This window comes from Pipistrellus kuhlii, unplaced genomic scaffold, assembly GCF_014108245.1.
Source record: "Pipistrellus kuhlii isolate mPipKuh1 unplaced genomic scaffold, mPipKuh1.p scaffold_m20_p_3, whole genome shotgun sequence".
In the NCBI taxonomy this organism is placed as follows: Eukaryota; Metazoa; Chordata; class Mammalia; order Chiroptera; family Vespertilionidae; genus Pipistrellus; species Pipistrellus kuhlii.
Genome location: NW_023425529.1, coordinates 7084390 through 7110926, shown reverse-complemented (window position 1 = coordinate 7110926; position 26537 = coordinate 7084390). Strand labels below are relative to the sequence as shown.

At 38.9% G+C, this 26537-nt stretch overlaps 1 protein-coding gene across 9 annotated transcripts in view; it reads left to right on the top strand.

Annotated features, from left to right (window-relative positions):
* The window catches only part of POLR3B (RNA polymerase III subunit B), a 94221-nt gene that overhangs the window by 54194 nt on the left and 13490 nt on the right, over positions 1–26537 (top strand). For 6 of the 9 annotated variants that reach the window (XM_036454837.2, XM_036454838.2, XM_036454833.2 and 3 more), the window contains 6 exons: positions 5599–5808; positions 8474–8632; positions 11868–11985; positions 13434–13576; positions 24076–24179; positions 24794–24960. In XM_036454837.2, the coding sequence (XP_036310730.1) occupies positions 5599–5808; positions 8474–8632; positions 11868–11985; positions 13434–13576; positions 24076–24179; positions 24794–24960 (901 nt within the window). Of the gene's footprint in view, positions 1–5598; positions 5809–8473; positions 8633–11867; positions 11986–13433; positions 13577–24041; positions 24238–24793; positions 24961–26537 lie in introns of those variants that run through there. The other 3 variants (XR_004990884.2, XM_045587558.1, XM_045587559.1) reach the window with 3 other exon arrangements.

Genomic DNA, 26537 nt, shown 5'->3' with positions numbered 1-26537 from the left:
AAAGAAATGAGTGAAAGTCACTTTCTGTCACTGCGAAGGAGACCAAAACTAGCACAAACCACAGAGACTGAAAGCCTTACCTTATACATGAGAGCTCTGACTTTAATCCAACATGAAACCCCAGCAGAGTGTTTCTTACATCTAAGGTTCTAATAAAGTTTCCATACCGCATCTTACTGCGCTAGTGAGCAACACCTCCCTTCCATGGCTACGGCTCTGTTTGTTGTGACATGGTTCAGAGCAAGAATCAAGGAGACGCGTGTGGACGTGGCGAGGTCTCCAGGTCACTCCCTGCTACAAGTAAAGACTGTGTGTTGGAGCCGCATTGTATGTACTCTCCCTGGCACCAGACGCCAAGTTCACATGACTCACGCTTTCTTATCTGCCTGTTTTATTAGTTGGCAGTCCTCTAATGGGACAACTCCTGTTTAAAAGGATCTTTCAGTCTTTATCAGCTCTGTTAATAAATATGCATCACATGCCTCCCCTCGTCTTGGCTGCTTCTCACCACCCCCTTCCCTTCAGTTTCAGATTGCTGGCACTTTTTTTTTTTTCTTTTTTAACTCAGGACCTAATGCAGCTTCTAATTTTGTTGTTGTTTTCAATAAGACTCCATTCCTAAGCTGATAGTCTCCTCTCTTGTATTTCCCACTTAGCAGTAGGATGGGATGTCTGGAGATACTCAAAACACAAAATATTCAAAGATCCTCATAAAATTTTGTTTTATTTTACATTTCCTCCCCCACTTTCTGTTTGAAATTTTAGAATGAATTCTTTACCCACTTAGGAGTACAAAAATGAAAAGATGTCTTGCTCAATTTGTCCCTGGCAATTCTTGTTTTAGAATTTTGCTATTGGTTAAAAAAAATTAAAATCGTTATTAACTAATTTATATGTAAGCTGACATAATAATTTCTTGCAGCTAGTGTGTTAATAATGAGTACTTATGGAGGTGAAATTAAAATACAGTATATAAGTCAGAGTTGGAGATAGAATGGTTGACATTGCATGCTGATGGGATACATGATTTTATTACTATTATTATTAATATTAGTCATGATGAATGTTGCTACTTATTGAATAACCAAATGATACATGTGCATTTCTTCTTCTATTCATAATATCAATATGTAGATCAATGGAATCTAGCAATAGACCACATATTTTTGGGCAGTTTTTTTTTTTTTATGAACATGTCAGGGTAATTCAGGGAAAGGAAAATCTTTTCAATAAAATAAAATGTCTATGTATATCTATGTAGTATAAAATGAGTATCATCTCCTACCTCATACCATACAAAAATTAACACAAAATGAATCAAGCCCTAAAAGTAAGAGCTAAAACCATAAAACTTACCGAAGGAAGTGTGCAAAAACCTTCATAATCTTGAATAACTCAATATTCGTTAGATAGAATATGAAAAGCACAAACTATAAAAGAGAAAAAAGTGAATACTTGGACTTTCTCAAAATTAAGCTTTTGAAAGACACTGTTAAGAATATGAAAGAGACCTTAAACCACATAATGGGAGCAAGTTATTTGCAATACATCTGTCTGATAAAGGATTTGTATCCAGTATGTAGAAAGAACCCCTTTCCAATAGGACACCTCAATTAAAAGATAGGAAAAACAAAAACCATACATTTCACAAAGAGTAAGAGGAATGATCAATAAGTCCATGAAAAAAAATATTCAATATTATTAGTCATCAAGTAAATGTAAATTACAACCGAGATACCACTGCATACTCATTAGAATGACTAAAGCAAAAAGACTGACCTACTGTGTTGGTTAGGATGTGGAACAACCAAAATGCTCATATACTGCTGGTGAGAATGTAAAAAATCAGTTTGGAAAATTCTTATGCAGTTTATTCAAGTTAACCCCACCCTTATCAAACCACCAAGAAATTCCACTCCTGGATATTTACTCAAGAGAAATGACCACAGAGACATGTGCATGAAGGTTCAGAGCAGCTTTATTCACCATATCCCAAGAGTGGAAGCAACCCAAACCCACCAGTAGGTGAATGGATAAACAAAATGTATATTCATACAATGGAGTAGTACTCAGCAATAAAAAGCAATGATCTGTGATACACACAACCACATAGATGAATCTCAGAATCATTATGCTAAATGAAAGAAGCAGCAGATTATACATATTGTATTTTTCCATTGATGTAATGTTCTAGAAAATGCAAACATCCATAATGATAAAATCAGATTAGTGGTTGCCAGGGCCAAGGACAGAGACAGGCCTTTGGGATAGTTGGAAATGTTCTAGATCTTGATTGTGGTGGTGGTTTCACAGATGTATATATCTGTCAGAACTCATCAGTTGAAGTTTTTTGTATTCAATATGTTGATTTAATGAAGGGAAATTGGGCAAAGGAAGACAAAAATAATTAAATGCATGAAACTTCATTTTTTTTCCAGCATACATTTTTTTTTGCTAAGTGCATTCTTACTAACCATTTTCATCCCACCTTAAAAGTAAACTTCTTCACTATTTTAACCTACGTTTGGATACCTTGCTGTGCCAACTTATGACTTTTTAAGAAAGTTATGATCAAGAAAATAAGACTTTGTAAGAAAAATTATCCCCTGTTAGTACAAAATTGACATCATTGGTGACATACATTGTGGCAAAATGGTCTGTAAAAGAATAATTTAGCTTATGGATATTCTTATTGTCAATATCCTATACAATAAAAAGCTAATATGCAAATCAACTGAAGGGTGGAATGACTGGTTGCTATGATGCACACTGACCACCAGGGAGTGGACACTCTATGCAGGAGCTGCCCCCTGGTGGTCATTGTGCTCCCACGGGAGTACTGCTCAGCCAGAAGCCCTGAGCTGGATTCACAGCTGGCGAGCGCAGCACTGGTGGCCAGAGCCTCTCCTGCCTCTGCAGCAGTGGTTAGGATGTCCAACTGCTGGCTTAGGACATCCCTCTAAGCCCGTGGCAGGCAAACTGCAGCTCACGAACCACATGCGGCTCTTTGGCCCCTTGAGTGTGGCTCTTCCACAAAATAACCACGGCCTGGGCGAGTCTATTTTGAAGAAGTGGCATTAGAAGAAGTTTAAAAAATTTGGCTCTCAAAAGAAATTTCCATCGTTGTACTGTTGATTAATGAGTTTGCTGACCACTGCCCTAAGCCATCAGTTGGACCTCCTCTAAGGGCTCCCGGACTTCGAGAGGGTGCAGGCTAGGCTGAGGAGCTCCCCCACCTCCACCGCTCCTGAGTGCACTGGGCCATATATATATATAATGTTCTTTTTAAGGAAGCTGAAAACATTAATAGAGACATTCTAATTTGAACATGTGCTTCACCCAGATTAGTCTTATAATTTAATTTCTGTATGACATTTTCTCAAAAAACTTATTGGCAAAGTAGCTAGCTAGCCCATTGTAATTTTTATAACAATTATATGGGGTGTGGTGGCATTTTTGAAGTGTTTCACTGTAGAAATCATGATTGATAAATCATGTTTTAACCTGGACACCACTGTCAGTGCTGCTAAAAATGGATTTACATGTATATATACCTTCCATTTATTTTAAAAGCCTTTAAAAAAAATTTCTGATACGATTATAAGCACCAAACATTTGCTAAACTGTGTTGCTGTGCATCCATTCAGTGGTCAGTTGTAATGTTCAAGAATTATGTTCTGGCCAAGACCGGTTTGGCTCAATGGATAGAGCGTTGGCTTGGGGACTGAAGGATCCCGGGTTCGATTCCGGTCAAGGGCATGTACCTTGGTTGCGGGCATATCCCCAGTGGGGGGTGTGCAAGAGGCGGCTGATCGATGACTCTCTCTCATCGATGTTTCTGGCTCTCTATCTCTCTCCCTTTCTCTCTGTACAAAATCAATAAAATATATTTTAAAAAAAAAAAGAATTATGTTCTGGGCCTGATAGAATTTACAACAGGATCCAATCTCTCTCATCATTGTTTAGAGGTGCAGCCGTTATGCTCCCCTGCTGCATAATAATGCTTGTCTCGGGGTTCAGAAGACATGTTTGGCAGCCTGGTAGGACAGTGGCTAAAGTATACAATTGGAACTGAAATCTCAACATAAATTTTAAATGATTTCATGTAAAAGGACAAACTTACTGCCAGTGAACTTCACCCCGGTTCGAGCAGCAGTGATTTTATTTCTAAAACAGTAAGCGATCCATTCCCAAGTCTATCCTGTCCCTTTTCTTAGTTGCCACTGAAATAACAAATTAATTGGCAATGTATAGTGTAAATTGGACAAAAGGTTCATGAGGTTTTCAGTTTAGCTATTGTATTTCAGTTGAATTTTGACAAATTTTCTAGAGATTTAAACACAAACATATACTGTAGTAAAGAATAAAATGCAGTTCTTCAATTTCATTTACTTGATGTTTGTTTAGCGTCTATAGTGAACCCAGCAATATACTAGGCGCTTGTTTCTTTAGTACTCTACAGATTTCAGCATTTCTCTCATCACATCTGAATAGGTTATTTTCATCCCTGAATTGAAATCACCATTGATTTAATGACATGAGGACAGAGAAAAAGGTAAAGGAAGTAGTGAGTTTTAGTGTCGGCTTGCCTTAGAGCTTAACTTCATTAAGTGGCACATAGGCATCTTGGGGTATGGGTGTTGTGGATGTATCGCTGGAGAAGCACATGCAAGAGAGCGACTTCTTAGCTACTCAAGGGGGAAAAGAAGAGAGACTCCAGAGAGATAAAGAGGCTCAGGGGCCCACACTCAAGCTCAGCAGGAGGGTAAACATTCGTTTCCCAGTTCTAAGGTCTCTGAGTAGGAGCAGGCCCCTGAGAGTGAAAGCTACCCTTCCCCCCCCCCCCCCCCCCCCCCCCGCAAGTCTGTGAACCCTCATAAACCCCTAGAGGGAAAAGGGAGAGGCAGGTAACACTTGGATTTAATTTCATTTTTAGTTGACAGTTATACCTTTTCAAGGACCAGCGGGACCTTAGATTCCTTAAGGGAAGGGCATGTCCTTTTTATCTCCACTGCTGGGCAGAGTAGGTGTTTAACTGCTTGATAAATGAATGGGTAAGCAAATGAATAAGCCTGTTCTCTGCTTTCACTTTCCTCTTCTCTATTCTGTTTCTCCTACTTTCTTTTTCATTTAAAACTTTCATAATTGTTGGTCTCTTTGTATGTTTGTCTGCCTGTATAAACTCCTTGCCTCAGCCCAGGGTGTCCTTCTCCCGTTACCTTCCCCCAGCAACTGGACATATACGCCTGCAATATAGTAGAACCCAATACAGAATTGCTAACTTACTTGCTAAATTAACCAATGGAGACTTAAATTCCTCAACTGAGATTAACTGTATAAATCTAAAGCCTAAAATTATTTAGATTAGTATACCTGAGTGTGGTTTTTCTTCTTTGTGGGAGAATTTTAATATTGATGAGGAAAAAAATGCTTTTAAAAGTTGTTAGCCACTATGAGGGTATTGCTTTTGAAATGTTTGACCTGAAGATTTTCTTCATTGCAATTAGTGAAATTAATGTGTTTATCACTGTATTCATTGCTGCCTAATTATTTGACATAATAGAATATTGCATTTTGTTTTTTTCAATGTCGATGAAGGTACCATTGGATATAACCAGCGGAACAGAATCGATACTCTCATGTATCTGCTAGCATACCCACAAAAGCCTATGGTTAAAACAAAAACCATTGAGTTGATAGAATTTGAGAAACTGCCAGCTGGACAGAATGCAACGGTTGCTGTGATGAGTTACAGTGGCTATGATATTGAAGATGCTCTTGTTTTAAACAAGGCCTCCTTGGACAGAGGTGAGTGAGTTTCCAAGCTCTGACACCAAAAGTGCCTGGTACAGAATTAGATGTAGGGATGATCAGTGTAAAAATCACTTGGTGTCAAAATGCTAATGTCAGTTTCAAGTGATTATAATTTTATAATATACAAACAAGAGGCAGTTATGTTGTGGTGTTGATTTTTAAAAAATGAACATTATATAGAGGTAGTTTGTTAAGTGTATTATTCAGTAGTCTTTTTTCTTTCTTATTTTACTTTATTGGTGACTTGAGGCAATTCCTCAACAGAAAACATGTAACAATTTTTTTTACTTTCCAGCAGAAATTATAATAAATGAAATATGTTTTTTTTTAAAATATATCTAGATATATATTTAACAATAAACCTATTTGGTAAGGTGGTAGCAATATTTGTAGGTACCTAGTAAAAGGCTATTTTATTTATTGTATATCTCAATCCCATAATGTTAGACCTTTTTGTTGGCAAAATGATGAAAGTTTAAAAATACACATATATCAACCTTGACTTACAGTATTTACGATTTTCTTTCTCAGTTTTTTGATAGTTTGCTTTTGCAGGTCACCACTTAATGGTTTGTTAGCCATCACCTGATCTGAAGTCTGACTTGTGTCTTTATAATCTGTATTTCTTTTTCTGCTTTCTGGCATACCCACTCTGCCTTCCCTTCCCTCTTTGTAGTTGCTAGGCAGCCATAATAGTACTCCTAGACATGTGTCTTTGGCATTAATGTTGGCTGCACTTAATTTATGCCTCTTTTTTCCCCTCCAAATGACAACAGCCATGCTTTAAAACTGGATGTTTTCTTTTCTGATTAACTGGTAACGTTTATGTGGAAATCTGAAGACTTTGTGATATCTGTCAGAAACTCCACAGCACAATTTAACGATTAGAGTTTACTGTCCACTAGCTTTGAAGCTACCACCTGTAAATAAAATGTCCATTTACCCTTAGAAGAAAACACTTCTTGATTTCATGCAGTTCTGATTCACACTGCACTCCAGCATGTTGCAGTTAATGGCCATTGTACAAAAACTGAAGATCATGTAATGTTTCCAAAGGAGCTGTCTCTTGGAGCAGGGTGTATTATAACCATACACAATTAACTAGGAGCCATAATGACTAAGACCTTTTTCAGAGATACACAAATGTCTTCATCTGTTGTCCACTTGTAGAAATGTGATGTTTCATTGAACAGTCACCTTCATATTTAAAAATTTACGTTAGAGCACGGATAGATTATTTAGAAATCCACTTTTCACTGATTTTCTAAATTCATATTCTTAGATTTCTTGAAAGTGTTCTGCTTTTGCTGGAGAGTTTTAAAGGAAGGATTTTACAGCCATGCGCATATTTCATCAGCAGTACCTAGCATTTAACCCTGAGACGTTTTCCTATTTAAGTAAACTCTCAACTTGGCTCAGTATGTCCTGAAGTGATTAGAGAGAAAATCCAGTTTAAAATAACTATATAGGGGTAGGGGGAACAGCCTTGGCCAGGTGGTTCAGTTGGTTGGAGCCTCATCCCGTACAACAAAAGATTGGGGGTTCAAGTCCCCACCAGTGGGCTTGATCCCTAATTGGGGTGCATACAGGAGGTAACCAATGAATATTTCTCTCTCTTTCTTCCTCTCTAAAATCAATGAAAACATGTCCTTGGGTGAGGATTACACACAAAACAATCAATTAAAAACATTTTTTTAAAAATAACATAAAATCTGCTTGACCAAACCAAAGTGGGAGAAAAAAAACAAATCAGTCACAAAGCCTTGGGAAAAATAATATTTAGTGTTGGAGGAATGACAGCTCTTTTTTGCAGTGCTATAGCTGATGAATCTTTTTGTGTGATTCGGTGGTTGAGTTTTTTTGTCCCCTTAAAGGTGTTCTTCTGTTCATTTTGTTTACTTTTATTCATGTTTAGATTGTTAGTTAGTCTTGGGCCTTTTCCTTCATCCACTAAATAAATGTGATCTAAAAATATAATCAAAGTAAACTAATCTTCAGGATAGAAGTGAACTATTTCTGCCATTAAAGTCATTTGATTGCTTCTTTTCAATTTCTATGCTCTTTGAAGAAAAACTAATTTTGTATGTTCTTGTTTGGGACTTTCTCTACATGCTAATATCAGAAAAAGAATAACTTTCCAGATAAGGTTAGCAAAGTTATGCATCAAAATGATTTCTAGTAGAAACCCTGGATGATCAGTAGACCTGGTCTGTCTCAATTCTGCCACCAACTTGCTTGGTGACCATGACCATTTAATTTCTTTGGACTTCACTTGTAGCACCCGATAGATAGAGGGGTTATGCTAGGTGATCTCTGAGGCCCTTTTCATTTCTCACATTCTGTGGCTCTGTGCTCTAAAAGAATCTCTCACCTTCCTCTGTGGTAAAATATGTATAGTCCATGCTGAAAATTATTGTAGGAATTCCAGTGTTTATGGACAGTAGATAGGAAGAGAATTCCTGAGCTAGTTCTTCAGATCAGTAGATTGTTTTTTGGTTTGGCCAGTCCCAGATTATCCAAATGTAGAACAGTTTTGTTTTTTGGGGAGGGAGGAAGGGGAGTAGAATGGGAATGGGGTGAGTTGTTGAATAACACAAATCTGTGTTTTCTCAGTTTTATATTACTGATGGTTCTCATACCCATTTTGATTTCACTTTAGGTTTTGGGCGTTGCCTTGTATATAAAAATGCTAAGTGCACATTGAAACGATATACCAATCAGACTTTTGATAAAGTGATGGGGCCGATTTTGGATGCTGCCACAAGGAAACCCATCTGGCGACATGAGATTTTAGATGCAGATGGTATTTGTTCTCCAGGTAAAAGCCTTAAAAAAATTTAATGTGTGCTTTTTGAAATTATTAAAGTTATTTAATAATATATTAAAATACTTGGTAAATGGGATAGAAAAAAATCAACGTATGAAACCACTGTCCTAACTCAGCCAGTACTAGTATGTTCATTATTTGGTGAATTTCAATTCTGTCTTTTTATGCATATAATTTTACATAGCAGTAATCTATTCTAATTCTACTTTCCTAGTTATAATTTTAAATCATAGAAAAGCCACTTTAAGGAAATATTTAAAATAAGAAGGTCATGTTCCACCATCTGCCTGGGCATATCATTATTTGTCACTTAGTTCACAGACTGACTTTAGAATCTAATGCCTCTAAAAAGTGTGACTCTATTGTAATTATAAGCTTACTAGAGGCCCGGTGCATGAAATTCATGTACTTGGGTGGGTAGGAGGGTCCCTCAGCCCAGCCTGTACACTGACACAGTCCAGGAGCCCTTGGGGGATATCTGACTGATGGCAGGGAGCAGGCCTGAGCCGTCAGTTGGACATCCTTAGCACTGCTGTGGAGGCAGGAGAGGCTCCCATTATGGCCACTGCTCTCACCTGAACCTGGCTTTTGGCTGAGCAGTGCTCCCCCTGTGGGAGCGCACTGACCACCACGGGGCAGCTTCTGCATTGAGCATCTGCCCCCTGGTGATCAGTGCACATCATAGCGAACAGTTGAGTGGCCTTGCATATCATTAGTATATTACGCTTGGATTGGTTGAACTGACGACCAGACAACCAGACACTTCACATAGTAGATTTTTATTATATAGGATAATGAATTTTGTGTTGATACAATCTACAGCCCCTGACCTGAGTCTTATGGACTATGTGGGAAATACATTGATCAAAGAAGCACATATAAACATGTCAAATTACAGCCAGATTAAGGAAAGATATAAGAAGCTATTAGGTCTAGTAATAATTAATGTCGTTTTCTAATACTTTTTTAAATCGAATTTATTTAAACAATACAACAAAATTTAATCAACAATATAGTTGCCGTTGTTTTCTACTACTTGTGCCCAATGCTCAGGAAGCATTTTAATACCTCTGTTGTAAAATTCTTGTGATTTTGATGCAAAAAATTCAGTCAATGCATTTTTGAGGCATTCTTCATTATTAAATTTTTTTCCAAGAAGAAAGTTTTGCAAAGAACGAAACAAATGGTAATCGGAAGGGGCAATATCAGGAGAATATGCAGGTTGAGGGAGAACTTCCCATTCCAACTGGCGCAGTTTTTCAGCAGTGATTCTTGCAGTATGCGGTCGTGCGTTATCGTGGTGAAGAATTACGCCCTTTCGATTAATCAGCGCGGGTTCTTTTTCTCTTAAAGCTTGGGCTAACCTTTCCAATTGGGCACTATACACTGCACTTGTAATGGTTTGGTTAGATGGTAAAAGTTCATAATGAAGAATTCCTTTAAAATTCCACCAAACACACAACATCACTTTTTTCGCATGCAAGTCAGGTTTTGGCGTGGGCTGCGGAGCCTCATTTTTGTCCAACCATTGAGGCCGCCTTTTCAAATTAACATACAGCACCAATTCTTCATCTCCGGTAACAGTTTGCTCTAAAAACGGCAAACAGTTTTGACGAGAGAGGAGCGAACTGCAAATTGTGACTCTTTGTTGTCTGTCAACTCATGAGGAACCCATTTTCCAAACTTTTGGACTTTGCAAAGTGCACGCAATTGATTGGAAATTGTTTTTTGTGAACAATTTAAAGTTGTCGCAAGCTCTTGTTGGGTAATTTGAGGATTTTGCACCAAAAGAGCTTGAAGTGCTTCTTGATCAAAATTGGACACACGGCCTCGACCACTCTTGTCATCTAACGAAAAATTTCCCTCGCCAAATTTCTCAAACCAACGCTGGCATTTTCTGGCGCTAACTGCATCTTGACCAAGAGCACTGCAGATGTTTTTTGCAGCCTCACTTGCTTTTCTTCCTAATTGGAACTCGTAAAGCATGCAGTGCCGAATATGCTCTTCATCCGCCATCTTCTTAGCCCTAGTTTTGCAACAAAAACCAAACCAAACACAAACTTTTTCAAGCAAAACTTGTTAATTGCACTTCACACGTTCTGTAGATACCACATGTTTGAAGGTTATGTCAATACAAGTCAACGCCAAACAAGATTTTAAACGAATGTTTTAAAACGACATTAATTATTACTAGACCCGATCTGAAGCCATTTTACAGCAAAAGTATTTGACTCAGTAATATTGGGGTAGCCTTCCTTCTGAAGGGAGGTGAAATCAAGGATAAGTGGAGTCAACCAATGAAGAGGGAGAGTGTGTTCTAAGCAGTGGGAAGGGCTTGTGCAAGTGTCCTGTAGCTTGATAGTTAAAGGATCTGAAAGAAGGCCAGTGTAACTACAACAAAGAGAGTATAGGGAAGCATGGTGAACATGAGTCTTATAGGGAGAAGGAAATGAGGTGGGTGCAGGGGCCATATGCAAAGCATTGTAACCATGTTAGTATTTTCATTATGAAATGATCATCCTGACTACCACGGGGAGAAAAGAGTAGAAGGGGAGCCAAAATAAAGGAGGACCAACTGAGAGCTCTCACAGAGGACCAGACGACAGGACTGTGGTGATGTGGAAGGAAGGGCTGGGTGGAGGAGGTTCTTAGGAGGGAAATCTGCCTCACCTTGCCATGATGATGAGTATTGCATCCACTTTGGTGCCCTGAGCCACATGGTGCATGGCTTCCCCTTCTTGGAGAATTTTCCTCTCTTCACTCAGTTCTGGGAAATAAGTGCTGTGCCAGTACTATGATTTTGGAGCTTACCAAACATGCAAAACAAAGGTGACAACAGCAGGAAAATCAAATCTTTTTATTTCCTTTGCCCAAGTTAAGTTGGCAGTGACTTATTACTGGTTGAAATAACTATTAATAAAAACAAATGATCCAAATCTGTTCTGACGACCTAGGAGATCTAAAACTGCTACATTTCTCTTGTAATGTGGTTCCTAAATCAGTCGCTTAATTTTAAGTACACTGTAATCTGAATCTATGATTTGTTTTTAATTGTACAGAATTATCAATACAAGCGAGCCCTGTTGAACTTTGGTTCCCACTATATGAACTCATTTTTTCCCCATGTCTAGACTTCATGGACCAAGTCTAATCGCATTGTTTTATGCCCCAGTAATCTTTGCAAATCACATAGATGGTAATGATTTGTCTAACCGTTGTTTCTTAGGTGAGAAAGTAGAAAACAAACAAGTGCTCGTAAATAAATCCATGCCCACAGTAACTCAGATCCCCTTGGAAGGAAGCAATGTGCCGCAGCAACCACAGTACAAAGATGTGCCCATCACGTATGTACTGATTGTGCCTTGGAAAGACACAGAAAGATTCACCCTCACAGTGCTCCATTCACTCTCCCTTTGCCGATGACTTCAGATAGACACCTGCCTGGTTTCAGCTCCATACTTGCACAGCTTTACAGGGTCCCATATCCAGACCAAAACCATCCTCTCCACCCCAAACAGGCTCCTCCAGGGTCCCTCTCTTGATGAGTGGCACCACCATCCAGCCAGTCACCTGCAACACAAACCTGACTCTTCCTTTGCCTGCCACACAAAGCCTAAAGCCTGGAGGTTCAGCAAAATGTATAGGCTCAGTCTCCTTAGTTCCCCCTCATCCTCTGGATGACAGCGCTTGCCATCTGAGTTCTAGTCCTCCTCTCCTGCGGACTCCTAGTTAACCGTAACTGCACATCTGCTCCAGCTCTGCACCCTCCCCATCTCCTAGGCTCTCTCTGTGGTACTGCCAGAGTGATTCCTTTTTCTAAGTTACTTATCGGGTCATGGGATTCTCTTGGATAAATAGAATAAAACTTGAGTAGATTGAGTACAACTCCCAGTGACAATGTTGCCTGCTGGATAAAGGCCAAACAAAATAATAATACGAAAAGGCCTGACCGTGATCCTCAGCATACCTCTCTAGCCTTACCCCTTTGCACGCCGGGCCCCATATTTCTAGTGAATTGTCTCATTCTCCATAACATATCATCCTGCTGCCGGCCTGCAGCACTTGCTCCCATTGCTCCCCCTACCTGAATGCCCTTTAACTGGTGAAGTCTCAGCCTCAGGGTCACCTCCTCATGGAGCAGTCCTTGACAGCCTGCCCCTCCCCATCACTACTGCCATATCCAACCCCTAACAGGATGGACTGTTGTCTCCCTTATGTCTTTCCTGGCATCTTCACTGTATTTGCCTTTTTCTCATCCTTTGTTGTATTGTGAGTTCCTTCGGGCAGTAGCCATGTCTATTTAATCTTTGTATGTTCACAGTCTAAAAGGGTCTGACAGAGTAGGCTCTTAATTTTTATTGTATGAAAAACAGGTAAGAGAAGAGGCAAAGTATGTGAAAAAGTTCCTGGGAAAGCTTAGTCAGTAAAAGTGGTTAAGAACTTGGAGTCAAGTCTGACAGGCATCAGCTCAAATCCCAAGTCCACTTCATATGTTTGGGGCATCTAAGCATTAGTTTTCCTTGTCTGTAATAGGGGATTAACAATATGTAAATAATATGTGTTGTGAAGATTAAGTTGCATTATGTCTTCCTCATAATAAATGCTTAGTAAATGTTAAGCCATTTTAATCTAGGACTAGAAATGGGAAATTATAATTGAGTTAATACTAAAAAGGAAAGTAAAGAGCCCAAATGGGAATGTCAGAATATTCTGGGGTAGGTATTAAAAAAATCTGTGATCTGGGGATGATAGGTTTGGCAGTTTGGAACTCTGTTTTGTTGATTTCCTCTAGCTACAAAGGGGCAACGGATTCATATATTGAAAAAGTGATGATATCTTCAAATGCCGAAGATGCTTTTCTAATCAAAATGCTTCTGAGACAGACAAGGCGTCCAGAAATTGGAGACAAATTCAGCAGTCGTCATGGGCAAAAAGGTAAATTGCTTCATTTCTCAGCTTTAGTATATTATAAAACTGAATATACTAAAATATTTTGATATCTTTCCCCTATTAAAAAATTTAGTATGTTTGAAAAATTATTACATTGCCATCAAAATTATTCTTGTTTTATTTCTCAAATTAATCTGTTTATATTTTAAATGCATTTTAAAATATACTGTAGAATTGCTTCTCTGTGCTATTTCTTTCATTCTCCTGCAACTTCATGACCAAAGTTATAACTATAAATACATTTAGATGACGTACCTATTAAAATATAGGTAGCTGTTCAAAAAACCAATAGGAATACCTATTTTTTAATGAAAGGTACATATTTAAACTACTATGTGTTCTGTTGGGTCATAATATTATAGGGTGTCAGCACTAGACGATACCTTAGAGTTATCTTCCCCTTTATGTAACAGATAAGGCAGTTGAGACCCTATCCTGCATGTTAAGTGGCCAGTCAGGGGCTCCCGATTAGTCGGTTGCTGAGGTGGTGTAAGAACCCAGGTCTCCCACCTCCAGTGCAGTGCTTTGTCCACTGCACAGTGTTCCCCCTCCTAGATGGTGTTTCTCCATATGATCCCACCGGCAGGCCTCACTCTTTTCATTGATGGTTACTGTTGGGTTTTCATCCATTTGTGGTTTTGTTCTTTTATCTTCGAAATCCAAAGCATTGTGTCACTATTAATGAACTCACTATTATTATGGTCTCTTTTAGTCAATGTATATATTGTTTAAGAGAGAGAAAGTGTGTCCTAGGGTTTGAATTTTGGCTTTGTCTACTGCTTTCTAATTTCAGCATTAGCAGCAACTAACACTATTGTAGTACTGTGTGCGTGACTGTGTTTCCAGCACTCACTTCTCACACAGTACTAGGAGGTAGGGACTGTTGTTATCCTCATTTTATAGATGAGGAAACGGAGGCACAGAAAGATTAGCAGCTTGCCCAAAGTCCCCAGTTTGTTGGCAGAACTAGTTTTTGAACCCTGGCAGACTGGCTCCAGAATCCATGCTCTTAAACTACTATTCTGATTATTAAGCAGTGAGCATTGTGCCTGACACATACATATTTAATGGTAAAGAAAGGATAGCAAGATCATTAACAGTGGCTGTTACTCATTCTACTCTTTTCAACCTTGAATCTTACCCTCACTTTTGCTTATAAATTGCTAGTGGGATATCTTTTTTTAAAAATTGGTAATATTATAATATTCTTACTGATTTTAACTGTTTATTTGCCTAGCAAGCATATCCAATATTGCAGTTTGTTTGGTCAAATCAATCCAGCCTTAGTTGTCATTCCATCAATGTAAGTTTTTCAGACTAAGATACTATTTCATCAAAAGCATTTTAGTTGAGTTGACAGATGCAGAATTATTTTACCCTATCAGTTTTTTATAAGAGTTGTTCCATTATAAGTATAAATTTGACACCTTGCTTTGTACAATTTTCTAAGATGCTAACTCTTAATACTTTTGAGGGTTTTGGGGTTTTTTTTTAAGGTATTTTGAGATTCTAGCTTTTTCTGCTGCTTACCAGTGACAATGAAATTCTCTGTTTCTTCTTCTCTCTTGATTTTGACACTTTCTGAGATGCACCCCTAAGTCATTCTGGGGTCATTATAACCTTATTAACAGGCTCAGTTTTACTTGACATATTATTTGGACAAGAGCAAAGCTTGATATTCTTTTAAAATGCCAGCAATTTTTATCTTTTGTTAAAATTTGACTTTGAGAGAGCTGTTGTTAGAGATTCTTTTGGTCTATGCATAGTGTATAGATTGAATTTCTGCACGTAATGCCTCTTAAAATATCCTCTCTAATAATCAGAGAAGTCTTGATTTAATGTCACAGAACATGAGTGTCTAGCCTGACCACTTTAAAGGTGGTAGGATAATCAGTAGCTAAATGAAACAGATGTGAAGAGGAGACTAAACTGGAGTGGTTTATGTTATAAAAGAGTTGAGAAAGATTGAAGAGGACAGAATGAGTGGATGAACTGGAGCAAGAGAATTAGTACTTATTATTTGGGGATCAGTTTCAGTGCTGTGCCATAAGCAAAGATTGGGTGTAATTGATCAGAGAAGTCTCATTGAAGTGAAAGTGTTTGATCAGTAGCTGTTAAAAATGTGACCCAGTAAGTAGTGTTGCCGTCTAGGACCTCAAGAATGGAGGATGACTAAGTAGAAAGCCAAGCATGCAGGAAGGAGAAAGTGTTTCATAAAGAAGAGGGGTCCCAAATAACATAAAGACTACTCCAGCTTGAGAAGCAGTCAGGGCTCACTCACAGCACACCTTCTAGATAATGAAATTCCAGTGTAGTTTTCTAATGAGAAATTCAAAGTTTAATCAAGTACAGTCCTCTTTGGGTCTTTAGAAGTCCATTATGTATCTCATCAATGTTTTAGTATATTTCCTGCCGAAGCGAGCACATATACCTCGTCAATAAATGCACAGTGAATTCCCCCCCCCCCCCCCCAAAAAGAGCTGGGTCTTTGATAAGAATCTTTCAACAGTTCATCCTTTTGTGGAATGCAAACTACTGAGGAAGATGTGATTATCTATATACTAGTATATAAAAGCTTAAACAACTATTAATATTGAACTAGTCAACCAATTGCTATGACACATACTGACCACCAGGGGGCAGTGTGCACTCATGGCCAGCCTCTCACGGCCAGCCAATCTTCCTCGGTCCCTCCCCCCAACTCCCCCACCAAACAGCAGGTCCCCAGGTCTCAGCCGACAGCTGCCAGGCCCTGATAGGCCCTGATTGCAGGACAGGCCTAGGGACCCCACTTGTGTACGAATTTCATGCACCAGACCCCTAGTTTAGTAATAATCTTCTGTGCACCAAAGTTGTGAATTTGTTTACAAGGGAAGGAAGGTTTTTTAGTTTTGTTTTAATTTCAGTTGCAAATAAATAGTAAAACCCTGAAGTCGTAATCTCCTTTCCAAATGTTCTGGACTTCTGGATACCTTGAGGCCAGACTTATATGAGAGATGCATAATGATGCTCCATAGAGGGAAATAGAGTAGAGTGTGGGTTTGGAATGTTCTTCATGTTTTCTCTTTATATTCTTTCTTGATTCCTTTACAGAAACAGTTAAAGATAGGAAGAGACATCCACATATATTGTGTATTGGAGTCATGTTTGGAACTTGACTATTTATTAAAATCAAAATAACTTATGTAAGCCTCTTTGGTATAAGTTCTGTGCGAAGGAAACTCATCAGAAGCAGACATGTTTATCTTGGGCCTTGCTTTTCCTGATGCTTAGTTCACTTATTAGGGTGAGCAGATTTCCAGCTCTTTTGCTTTTTTAATTCTTTAACAAAAATTATCTGTCAGCCTAAGAAATTCCCAAGTTTAACTTCTATGCTCAGGCAAACCAAATTATTATATTTTCCTCTTACTTTTGCTGCTATTCACAACGAGGGAGGAAACTGTGGATTCCTTTGATGTGGGGGGAAAGCAATATATCACTTCCCTGAAAGAACATTTCTCAGTCTCTCATGTGAAAAAGGATTAGCACCTCAACAAAGGTCCTGTAGATCACAGAATTGGGCAGCAATGCCAAACAGTATTCTTAAGGAGAGGAAGAACTGTATTTGAGCAAGAGTGTCCTGGCAAACAGAAGTTTTTTAATAACTGCAAATCTGAGATAATGGCACAACTCCTCAGGATCTCCCCCTCAATCCTCAGATAGCTCTTTCAAATAGAGGAAAGTCACCCTTTGTTTTAAAGTAGAAATACAGTCGTATCAAAAGACTTTTTTAATGGGATGATCCTGTGTATCTTTGGTGCATAAGGATTATGCATTTATGGCTAAAAATGTTTGGAAGATTCATCTTTGACCCTCTGTTGTTAAACAGAATTTTCATATAAGGTCACATGCTTTCACTTTGCATTTAAAAAGTGATTCAACAGCCTGGGGAATTAATTTATTAAGAATTTGATTAAAGAATTTTATATACTAGGTAGGAAGAGCCTGTGGAAAATAGGAAAATTTTAATTTATGTATGGCAGAAAGCCGAGAGGAAAGTTTATTTGTTAAGGTTTGGGTAAAAATTTTGCTTTTTCCACACCTTTACGTATTTCCTTTTTCTAGATTATGTTTCTAAAACAGAATGAAAAGACTCTGATTTAAAGTAATAATAATAATAATAATAACACCTTGTACTCATGTAGCACTTGAGACTGCCTAAAATCCTCTCTGCTAGACTGAAGCTTCATAGTGGGATATCTTTGGCTCCCTACTTTGCTTGATCCTGCTTGAATGAAAGATTCCAAGTGGGAGGGGAGAAGGGGCCAAAGGAGCTAATAGCGTGAGCCCCAAGATAAGGTGTGGGTTGCCAAATGATCCCTCAGAGTTTGGGTCCAAAAAGAAATTATGGCAGCTGTTGCTTAAATGTTCGAAATCAGGATTATTTTGTCCATATAGACACCTTTTTTTGTGAGGAGATTTTATTTAATTTACTATTTTAACAACAAGTTTTGGTCTTCAGTAGCTAGCCAGTAACCCTCTGACCTTTCAGTAAATATCCAACTAAAGCTTTGAAATTAGGGTGGTTAGTGTTTTATGGCCCAGAATAAAAATCTCCAGTTCTGTTTCCAAATAGTGTAGCCCCAACACATTTTATTAAGCTCTTGACACATTCAGCCGTGTGTGTTTTGTAAAGTTCCTATGGTTATTGTTTTACAATAGCTGCTTCCAGAAGCATTGTAAGGGTTTCAATTAATCAGCCCTTTGTGTGCTTCAGACTATGCAAATTTATCACATCAACCATTCAACTGCTCATGGGAAAGCCATGTAAAAACTGTATTGTCTTCTAGCGCCTCCTCTCATTTAGAGTGATGTTTTAATAAGAAAGCTAATCAAGTTTTCTTATGCATTATTTATCTGTTAACATGTGAGGGAGAGCCGAATTAAAATTATGTCAACCGGGCTAGTGGCAAGTGATGTGATAGATCTGGAAGTGATTCAACAGCAGAACAAAGCTAATATGATTCAACAGTTTTTGTCTCCTTCCCTCCCCCTTGGGATTATTTAAGGTGGTGGTGAGAGAAAGAAAAGAAGGTTAATTCAATCACTGGAAAGGGAAGGGGGGAAGGAAGAAAGGGAGTAACCACCTGTGTTAGCTTTCACGTTTTGATTTAGAGATTTACATTTCTGAATATATAAAGGCTTATGGAGATGAGCTTATTCAAAGCAAAAACTTTTTTTTTTTTTTTTTTTTTTTTTTTTTGCTTAATACGAACAGTCAAACTTGAAAGCATTCCTGCTGCTTCTTTGGCTCCATTTACCACTATATTCATCAGCAGTAAACTGCTCCGCACTGGAAATCCTCAGCCCAAGCCCTGTGAAGTTCTTAAGTTATTAGGAGACACTGTCCCAATCGTGTGAAATGGTCTGCACAGCCCAGCCGGAGTGAGCTCCTTTTCAGCTCTTCAGCCAAAGTTAGTGCAACTGCACTTGATTCTTCCATTCATTATTGCTGGTTTGCTTCCTGCTGAGGATAATTAAGTTTCTTATATAATAATAATTCCTTGGATTTAGATGCTGCCTTTCTCTAAGGACCTCAAAGTACCTCTCAGACATTAGTACCTCTCATCTGTGCTTTTGACACAATTGCCTCATGAGATAGGTGCTAATTATCCCCATTACAAAGACCAAACAACTAAGGCTTGCTAGAAAGTGGTGCCCCCTCCCACCCCCCCTATACCCCCCATCCTCAGGAAACACAATGTCAGTGGAACAGCAGAGTCAAATAAAGGTCACCCGGATTCCTTGATCTCTTGCCCTACATAGATCTGAGAGTCCAGGAGTTGATGAGTCCTTTACAGATTACACCCCCATACACACACACACACACATTTATGAACCTCATTAAGACCAGGCATTGCACAGTGATCACTCCTTTACCGAATATCAGTTCTCTTCCTGCTCTATGACAGACAGAGAGAAATCTCAGCATCATTTCACCCTTCATTTCATGCAAAGTGTCAAACTGGGCAGAATAAATAGCCTTGTCTAACAGGTACTTGAAGAAAGCAGAGCATTAGAATGTGGCAAGCTGAATTGCATAAACGTTTTAATTTTCCATATTCGGTCAGATAAATCTGTGCAGGACTCCTCTTAAGTGGCGTCGTATCCCTGAGCCTCTTCATATGTCCCCACCTCCATCACAGCCCTTGTCACATAGCATATGCTTGGTAATTGAGGGAAATTAGTCTCTCTTTCCTTGCTCAAAAAAAGGAAGAGTAAAAACATATATCAACCTTAGATGGTACATTCAATCCCAAAGTGGTTCTGGAAGGTAGACTTGCTAAAGGAAAAACATTTTTAAGTTAAAAAGTGAAACAGTGTGATATTAAAATGAGACCTGGCTGTCGACAAAGTAGAGAGCCATTTGCTAGTATGTTGCTAAAACATTGAAATCCCATCAGAACATCTCTGGAATCAGCGATGTTATTAAGTTGTTTTCTGTTATTAAGTTGCTTTCCTTTCTTGATACGGTATGAGAATGCTTTAGTTTTTCCTTACCATTTTTATTATATCCTGACCTCCTTTATTTCTAATTGAATTGTGATAGGACCATTACACTAAAACTAATTTAAAAAAAAGACTTTTGAACAAGTCAGTTGCTGTTTATAATTGGAAACACTTCCTAAGAATGATTCATCAGATTAAGGGTTTTGGTTTTTTGTTTTTGTTTTTGCTGGGTAAACCTATTCTTTAAATGATTTATATATTGTTCTGGTAGGCCATGAAAATAGAAATAACAAAGTAGTGTAAGCGCCTCTAGTGTCTGGGTCATGACGCTGAGGGAACTGTGACCGTGAATCCCCAGATTTGTCTTTCCTGAGTGGCTTGGCGGTCAGATTTGTAGTTTCTTTCGACTCCCTAAATTCTCACCTTTACAACTTGAAAATAAGATAGATGGTGATAGAATAATTTCATTATGACTGGGTCTTTGTAGAACCTTTCTGCTCTTTTTGTGTGCCAGTTTTTCCTTATTATTTATTTTCACTTGTTAAAATTCTGTAGCATAGTCTATGGTCTAATTCCCAGTGGCCCCTTTAAGTGCACTAAATGTTTTGGGGCCTGTTACACTGGTGTATTTGCATTTCATTGCCAGGAGGTTGTGCTATATACAATGGGGTTGAGACACAGGCCTGGGCCAGGGGATGAAATTTTATTTTAAAATCTGAAATGCTGTGTAAGCATTTAAGGTATGAATCAGTAATTGTTCTACAACAGCTTCCATTAGATATGGTTTATTTGTAGTCCATCATCTTTTCAAGGACCCAGGGAGTGATGCATATCATTTACATTTTTAAACCAGCATTTAAAGAAAAGTGACTATTACTTTAAAGAGTTTATTTATAGAAAGAGATTTTATGCTCTATCCCTGGGATTTTTTTATTTGAAAATAAAAGAAAGCTTCCTGCGATGACTAAGGATTTGAATAATTCTGAAACAGAAAAATACCATTTCTTAAAAAAAAAAAAAAAAAAAAAAAAAAAAAAGGTCTGGTTCTGAGATTGAGAACTAATTCTCTTCTCCCCTAATGAATTCAGTAAAATGCGAACTTTTAACAGTCATCCGTCTAATTTGAGATTTGAGATCATCAAATTCTGTCTAAATATTTTGTTTTAACTTCTAAGCTCATTATGTTTTCTTTGTGTTAACTTGTATTAAAATCTGTCAGCTATGACTGGTCTCATAAGCACAGCCAGCGGACCAGAATAAGTTAATTATTTACTTGTGTCACTAGTGCTCTTCATCTAATGAAATGCACAGCTGTGTTAGATCTGCAGTTGGATGTGTAGCTCCCATTGTTCTGCAAGTCAGCAGAGGGTAGAAGCCGCAGTGATGGAGAGCCCTCAGTTCTTTCTGCTGTTCTGGCTTTCTGCGTCGATTTCATGGATCTTTTATCATTCACTTTCACACAAAACAAACAACACAGGGCTGTCTGCTATGGGAACCATCTTGGCATATAAAAGGGATTCAGAGCCTAAAGTAATTTTAAGTTAGCTTAGATTTAATTTTTTGGCTTACAGGTGCCCTTGATTCAAATGTGGCCAATGCCGTACCTCTAATGCTATGGTCGGCAAACTGCGGCTCGAGAGCCATATGTGGCTCTTTGGCCTGGGCGAGTCTATTTTGAAAAAGAAGACGTTTAAGTTTTAAAAAATTTGGCTCTCAAAAGAAATCTCAGTCGTTGTACTGTTGATATTTGGCTCTGTTGACTAATGAGTTTGCCGACCTCTGCTCTAATGGAATGAAAAAAATCTGAAAGCTACTTATATGTAGTTTTAAGTGCAATGTCAGGAAAGTGCTAGTTAGAAAATAACTTTCCCAAGAGGAAGTTCTATGCTAAATATTAATTAGATTTCAAGCAGAGGTATTAGAGATTCGGATTTTAGGGGAAAGAGCATTGCTTTCATTTTAAAGTTACATTTGCTGGAATTAATCTGTTGGCTAAAATTGAAAATGCAAAATGCAAATATCCCTCTCCTTACCCGCCTCCAGTATAAGTACGCCCTGCTTCCTCCCTGGGTTTGGTACCTCCTGCCCCTCACTCCACCTTCTCTTATTGGAGGTGAACAAGCAGCTTAGCTTCCTCCTTAGCAGCCGCAGGCATCCGTCCCCCTGTGAAATACTGCTGAAAGGGTGCTGAAGTTTTCCTTTGGTTTGTTTTTAAGGGATGTAGCCATACTGTCCATCTCCACAGCAGCCCAAAGTGACATTCTCACCCAACCACATCCCACCACTGGCCTCTTGAAGATTGGCTGTTTGTAACATTTTGTTCCCTGCCAAACGGTGTTGCTATCTGTGCACCTAGATTTACAATTTCATCTCTCTCAGAGTGGATTTTCAGTTTGTCAGATAATTTCAGTGTGGACAAGATGGATTTACGGAGGGAAGAGATAAGGGTCACACACTGTGCTTAATTTAAATTCTAGCATGTTTTAGCTGAATTTGAAATAAAGGGAACTGAATCTGTTTCTGTTCTTCATGTAGGAAAGCATGCTTTCTTTATAATAAACAATGTAATTTCAACCAAAAAGCCAGTTAAACTACCTACGTACAGTGGAATTCAACTGCACAAACCTAATTGCCATATTGTTGGCAGCCACTAGAAATCAAAATATCAATAACCAATATTAAATACGCAAATGGCATTCTTTTTCTTTGAACATCCCCAAACTTTTATTTTAAAATAGTGTAAGTATGTATGTAGAAATCAAACTGAGCAATGAAAAGTTTCTTTGAGAGCAATTTCTTTTCAATAGGTACAGATAATTTATATACACAGAAAAAGGAATTTTATTTTACTAAATATATGAGCATTTTTTAGGTCCAATACCATTGTATACTAGTTTTTCAATTCTAAATTATATAGATTGTGGTTAACAATCTAAATTATACTCCTACTAGAGGCCCGGTGCACGAATACGTGCACAGTTGGGGTCTGGCCAGCCTCCCTGATCAGGGCCGAGGGTATGCAGGCAGTTGGTTGGCCAGCCCCGCCCCCTGGTAGAACTCCTGGTCAAACTCCCAGTTGAGGGGACAATTTGCATATTAGCCTTTTATTATATAGAATTCCTCCTACCAAGAAAAGGATCTAGGAGGAATTACCAAGTTTTTAATCAACAAAATTTCCTACAAGTTAGAATACTGTTAAAGGAGTAATAAAGTACAGTAATTTAAGAGACTATTAGTGGTGTGCAGAGTTGGTAGATTTTTGTTCTGTTCTATTTTCATTTTTAGAATATATTTATAATTTTAGTGTTTTCTTCCAAGAATAATTTTATTGTTCAACTTTACAACTTCAATCAAAGATCACTTTTGTAATGTGTTATAAGCTATAGGAATTAAAATTCCTTAGGGCAGTTTAGACTTCGCCAGAGAAGCCTGGCAAAATTGGCCAACCAGCCAGCACTCTGCAGCCAATAGATAGTCCCATTAGCACGTCGGCCACACACGAGTACTTCTTGTCACGGGTTTTTAAAACCATAATTTAAACACCTCCCTCATTCAGTCAGTTCTGGGTTTGGTGGTCAGAGAAGTTGCATTCCTGTGATTTGAGTGCATTGTGTAGCAGATCATGGACAAGCTGACAAGGAGTGAAATTGCTGCTGAATTGAAGTTTCAGAGGCGTTGACAGGGCGAGGACCCAGTGAAGTTGCTGCTCTGCCATCTCGGTGGCACAAGAGATTGGGCAAGCTGCCTGGCAGCAGCACTGAGTGTCACGTCAATAGGCCAGGCCACGGGCTGCACTGTCCTTCTGCAAGGAGAGCCATTTTTGAACTATCCATCTAGCGGGATTATTGGAAATTGCTTTTGTTACTCTTGATAGAGACCATGGGGCAGGTTTGAGTGTAGTGAAAATAGAGATAGTGGCAGGGAGATCCCAATTAACTACTGTATTCTTCCTTTCTGCCAGTTTGCTTACGTTGCATGAAATCTTCTCTCCCTAGGTGTCTGCGGTTTGATCGTCCCTCAAGAAGACATGCCGTTTTGTGACTCTGGCATCTGCCCGGACATCATAATGAACCCTCACGGCTTCCCATCACGAATGACGGTGGGGATGGCTTTCAGAGGCACTGCTCTTAAGGAAGAAAGCTGGCAGTTGGTTTGCAGTTAGTGGATGTGATGAGACCCTGAAACTGATACTTAGAAAGGGCCCTTTGACCCCTAATCAAATAACTAGGTTCTCAGCTCTTAACAATGCTGGACTACTGTCCTCTACAGAGCAAATGTGGAAAGGTTTTCCCTTACTTGAGAGCAGTCTTCTGGGTGGCAAACTTACCCCTCTGAAAAAAAGAGCCCTTTGTATTGAACCTAATGCATCTTCCTTTCTATGGTTACTGTTTTATAATCCTGGCTCCAGCACTTACTGGCTATATGAATTGGGAAAGTTGCTTAACCTCTGTGTACTTCAGTCTCCTCATAGGTAAAGTCAGGGAAATAATAGTACCTATCTCCTAGCAGTTTGGGGACATAAACTTAAATCACACATGGCAAGCTTTTCCAACAGTCAGTCACACAGTAAGAGGTAAATATTTACTATTAATTTATCACTCTTATTAATAGTAGTAGTTCCATAATTCTTTAGGGAAATAGGCCAGAGCTAAATAAACAGACAGGATTTCTATACCTCAGGAAGGTACTCACTTAATTTGCTCAATCCCACAGGTGGGAAAGTTAATTGAGCTGTTGGCGGGCAAGGCAGGCGTGTTAGATGGCAGATTTCACTACGGCACTGCCTTTGGAGGCAGTAAAGTGAAGGATGTGTGTGAAGACCTCGTTCGCCATGGTTATAACTACTTGGGGAAAGACTATGTTACATCTGGCATCACAGGGTAAGTGTGTGTTTAGGTGTCTTAAAGTAAAAGTATGGCCAATGTGGTTCAGTGCTTAGAGTGAAGGCCCCTAGTCCCGAAGGGTCACAGGTTTGATTCTGGTCAAGGGCACATATTTGCTTTGCAGGTTTGATCCCTGGCCCGGTCCAGGTGTATGTGGGAGGCAACCAATTGATGTGTCTTTTTCACATCAGTGTTTCTTTCTTTCTCTCTCCCTCTCTTTCTCGTTTTCTCCCCCTCTCCCTCCCACTCTCTCTAAAAAAATCAAAGAAAAAAATATCTTCTGGGGAGGATTAACAAAACAAAAAAGTATGATTTTATTAAGAGAAGAGGTATGAGCCCTTAAGATAATCAACTTTACTACTTTAAGAAATCTGATATAAGAAAATCCAGATTTATGATAGAGGTGTTAGGTAAGCTGTGGTGGTAATCATTTTACAACATATAAATGTATCAAATCAACATGTTGTACACCTTAAACTTGCATATTGTCTTATGTTAATTATATATCAATAAAACAGGGATGGGGAGAAAAGAAAATCCAAACTTAGGAAACTGATAAATTAAGAAGTGTTGTTTTACTAGTGGGACTATCGTTTAAAATATAGAAAACATAATTTACCAAAATAGGATTTCTACACAACTTTAAGTAACAAGTCAATTATATATAATGTAAAATTCTTAAGCTGTTGAACTTGCTCTCTATTGATATGTTGAATATCAGATAATTAGTGCTCTGTCAGAGGCCTGAGGCCTTACTTTGCAATCCACAGACTAAAGGCATGTTAAATACCAAGCATGAGCTAGGTGCTAAGTTTATAACAATGAGCAAAATAGACATGGTCCATGACCTAAGGAGCTGACTGTGAAGATTTTTTTATTAGACATTAAAAGAAAAAAAACCCAGATAAAAGTTAACCTCAGCAGGGCCTATCCTGACTACTTAATTTAATACTGCAATCCACTATTGCCTATTTCCAGCCTTATTTTTCTCTGTAGGATTCATCATTATCAAATATACTAGGGACCTGATGCATGAAATTTGTGCAAGGGGCTTGGCCTTCACAGCCCCAGCTGCCTTGTGGCCCCACCCACTGGTTGTTCTGGAAAGTTGTTCTGCCATGAGGTCTAATTAGCATACTAACTCTTTATTATTATATATAGGACTAAAGGCCTGGTGCATGAAATTCGTGCATGGGGGGAGGAAGGGTGTCCCACAGCCCAGCCTGCATCCTCTTCAATCTGGGACCTCTTGAGGGATGTCCGACTGCCCTAAACAGGCAGGCCAAAACTGGCAGTTGGACATCCCTCTCACAATCTAGGACTGCTGGCTCCCTGCCTTCCTGATTGCCCCTAACTGCTTCTGCCTACCAGCCTGATCACCCATAACCACTCTGCTGTAAGCCTAATTTATGCCTAACTGCACCCCTGCCAGCCTGTTTGCCCCTAACTGCCCACCCCTACAGGCCTGGTCACCCCAACTACCCTCCCCTACAGGCTTGATTGCCCCCAACTGCCCTCTCTTGCAGGCCTTGTCCCTCCCAACTGTCCTCCCCTGCTGGCCATCTTGTGGCAGC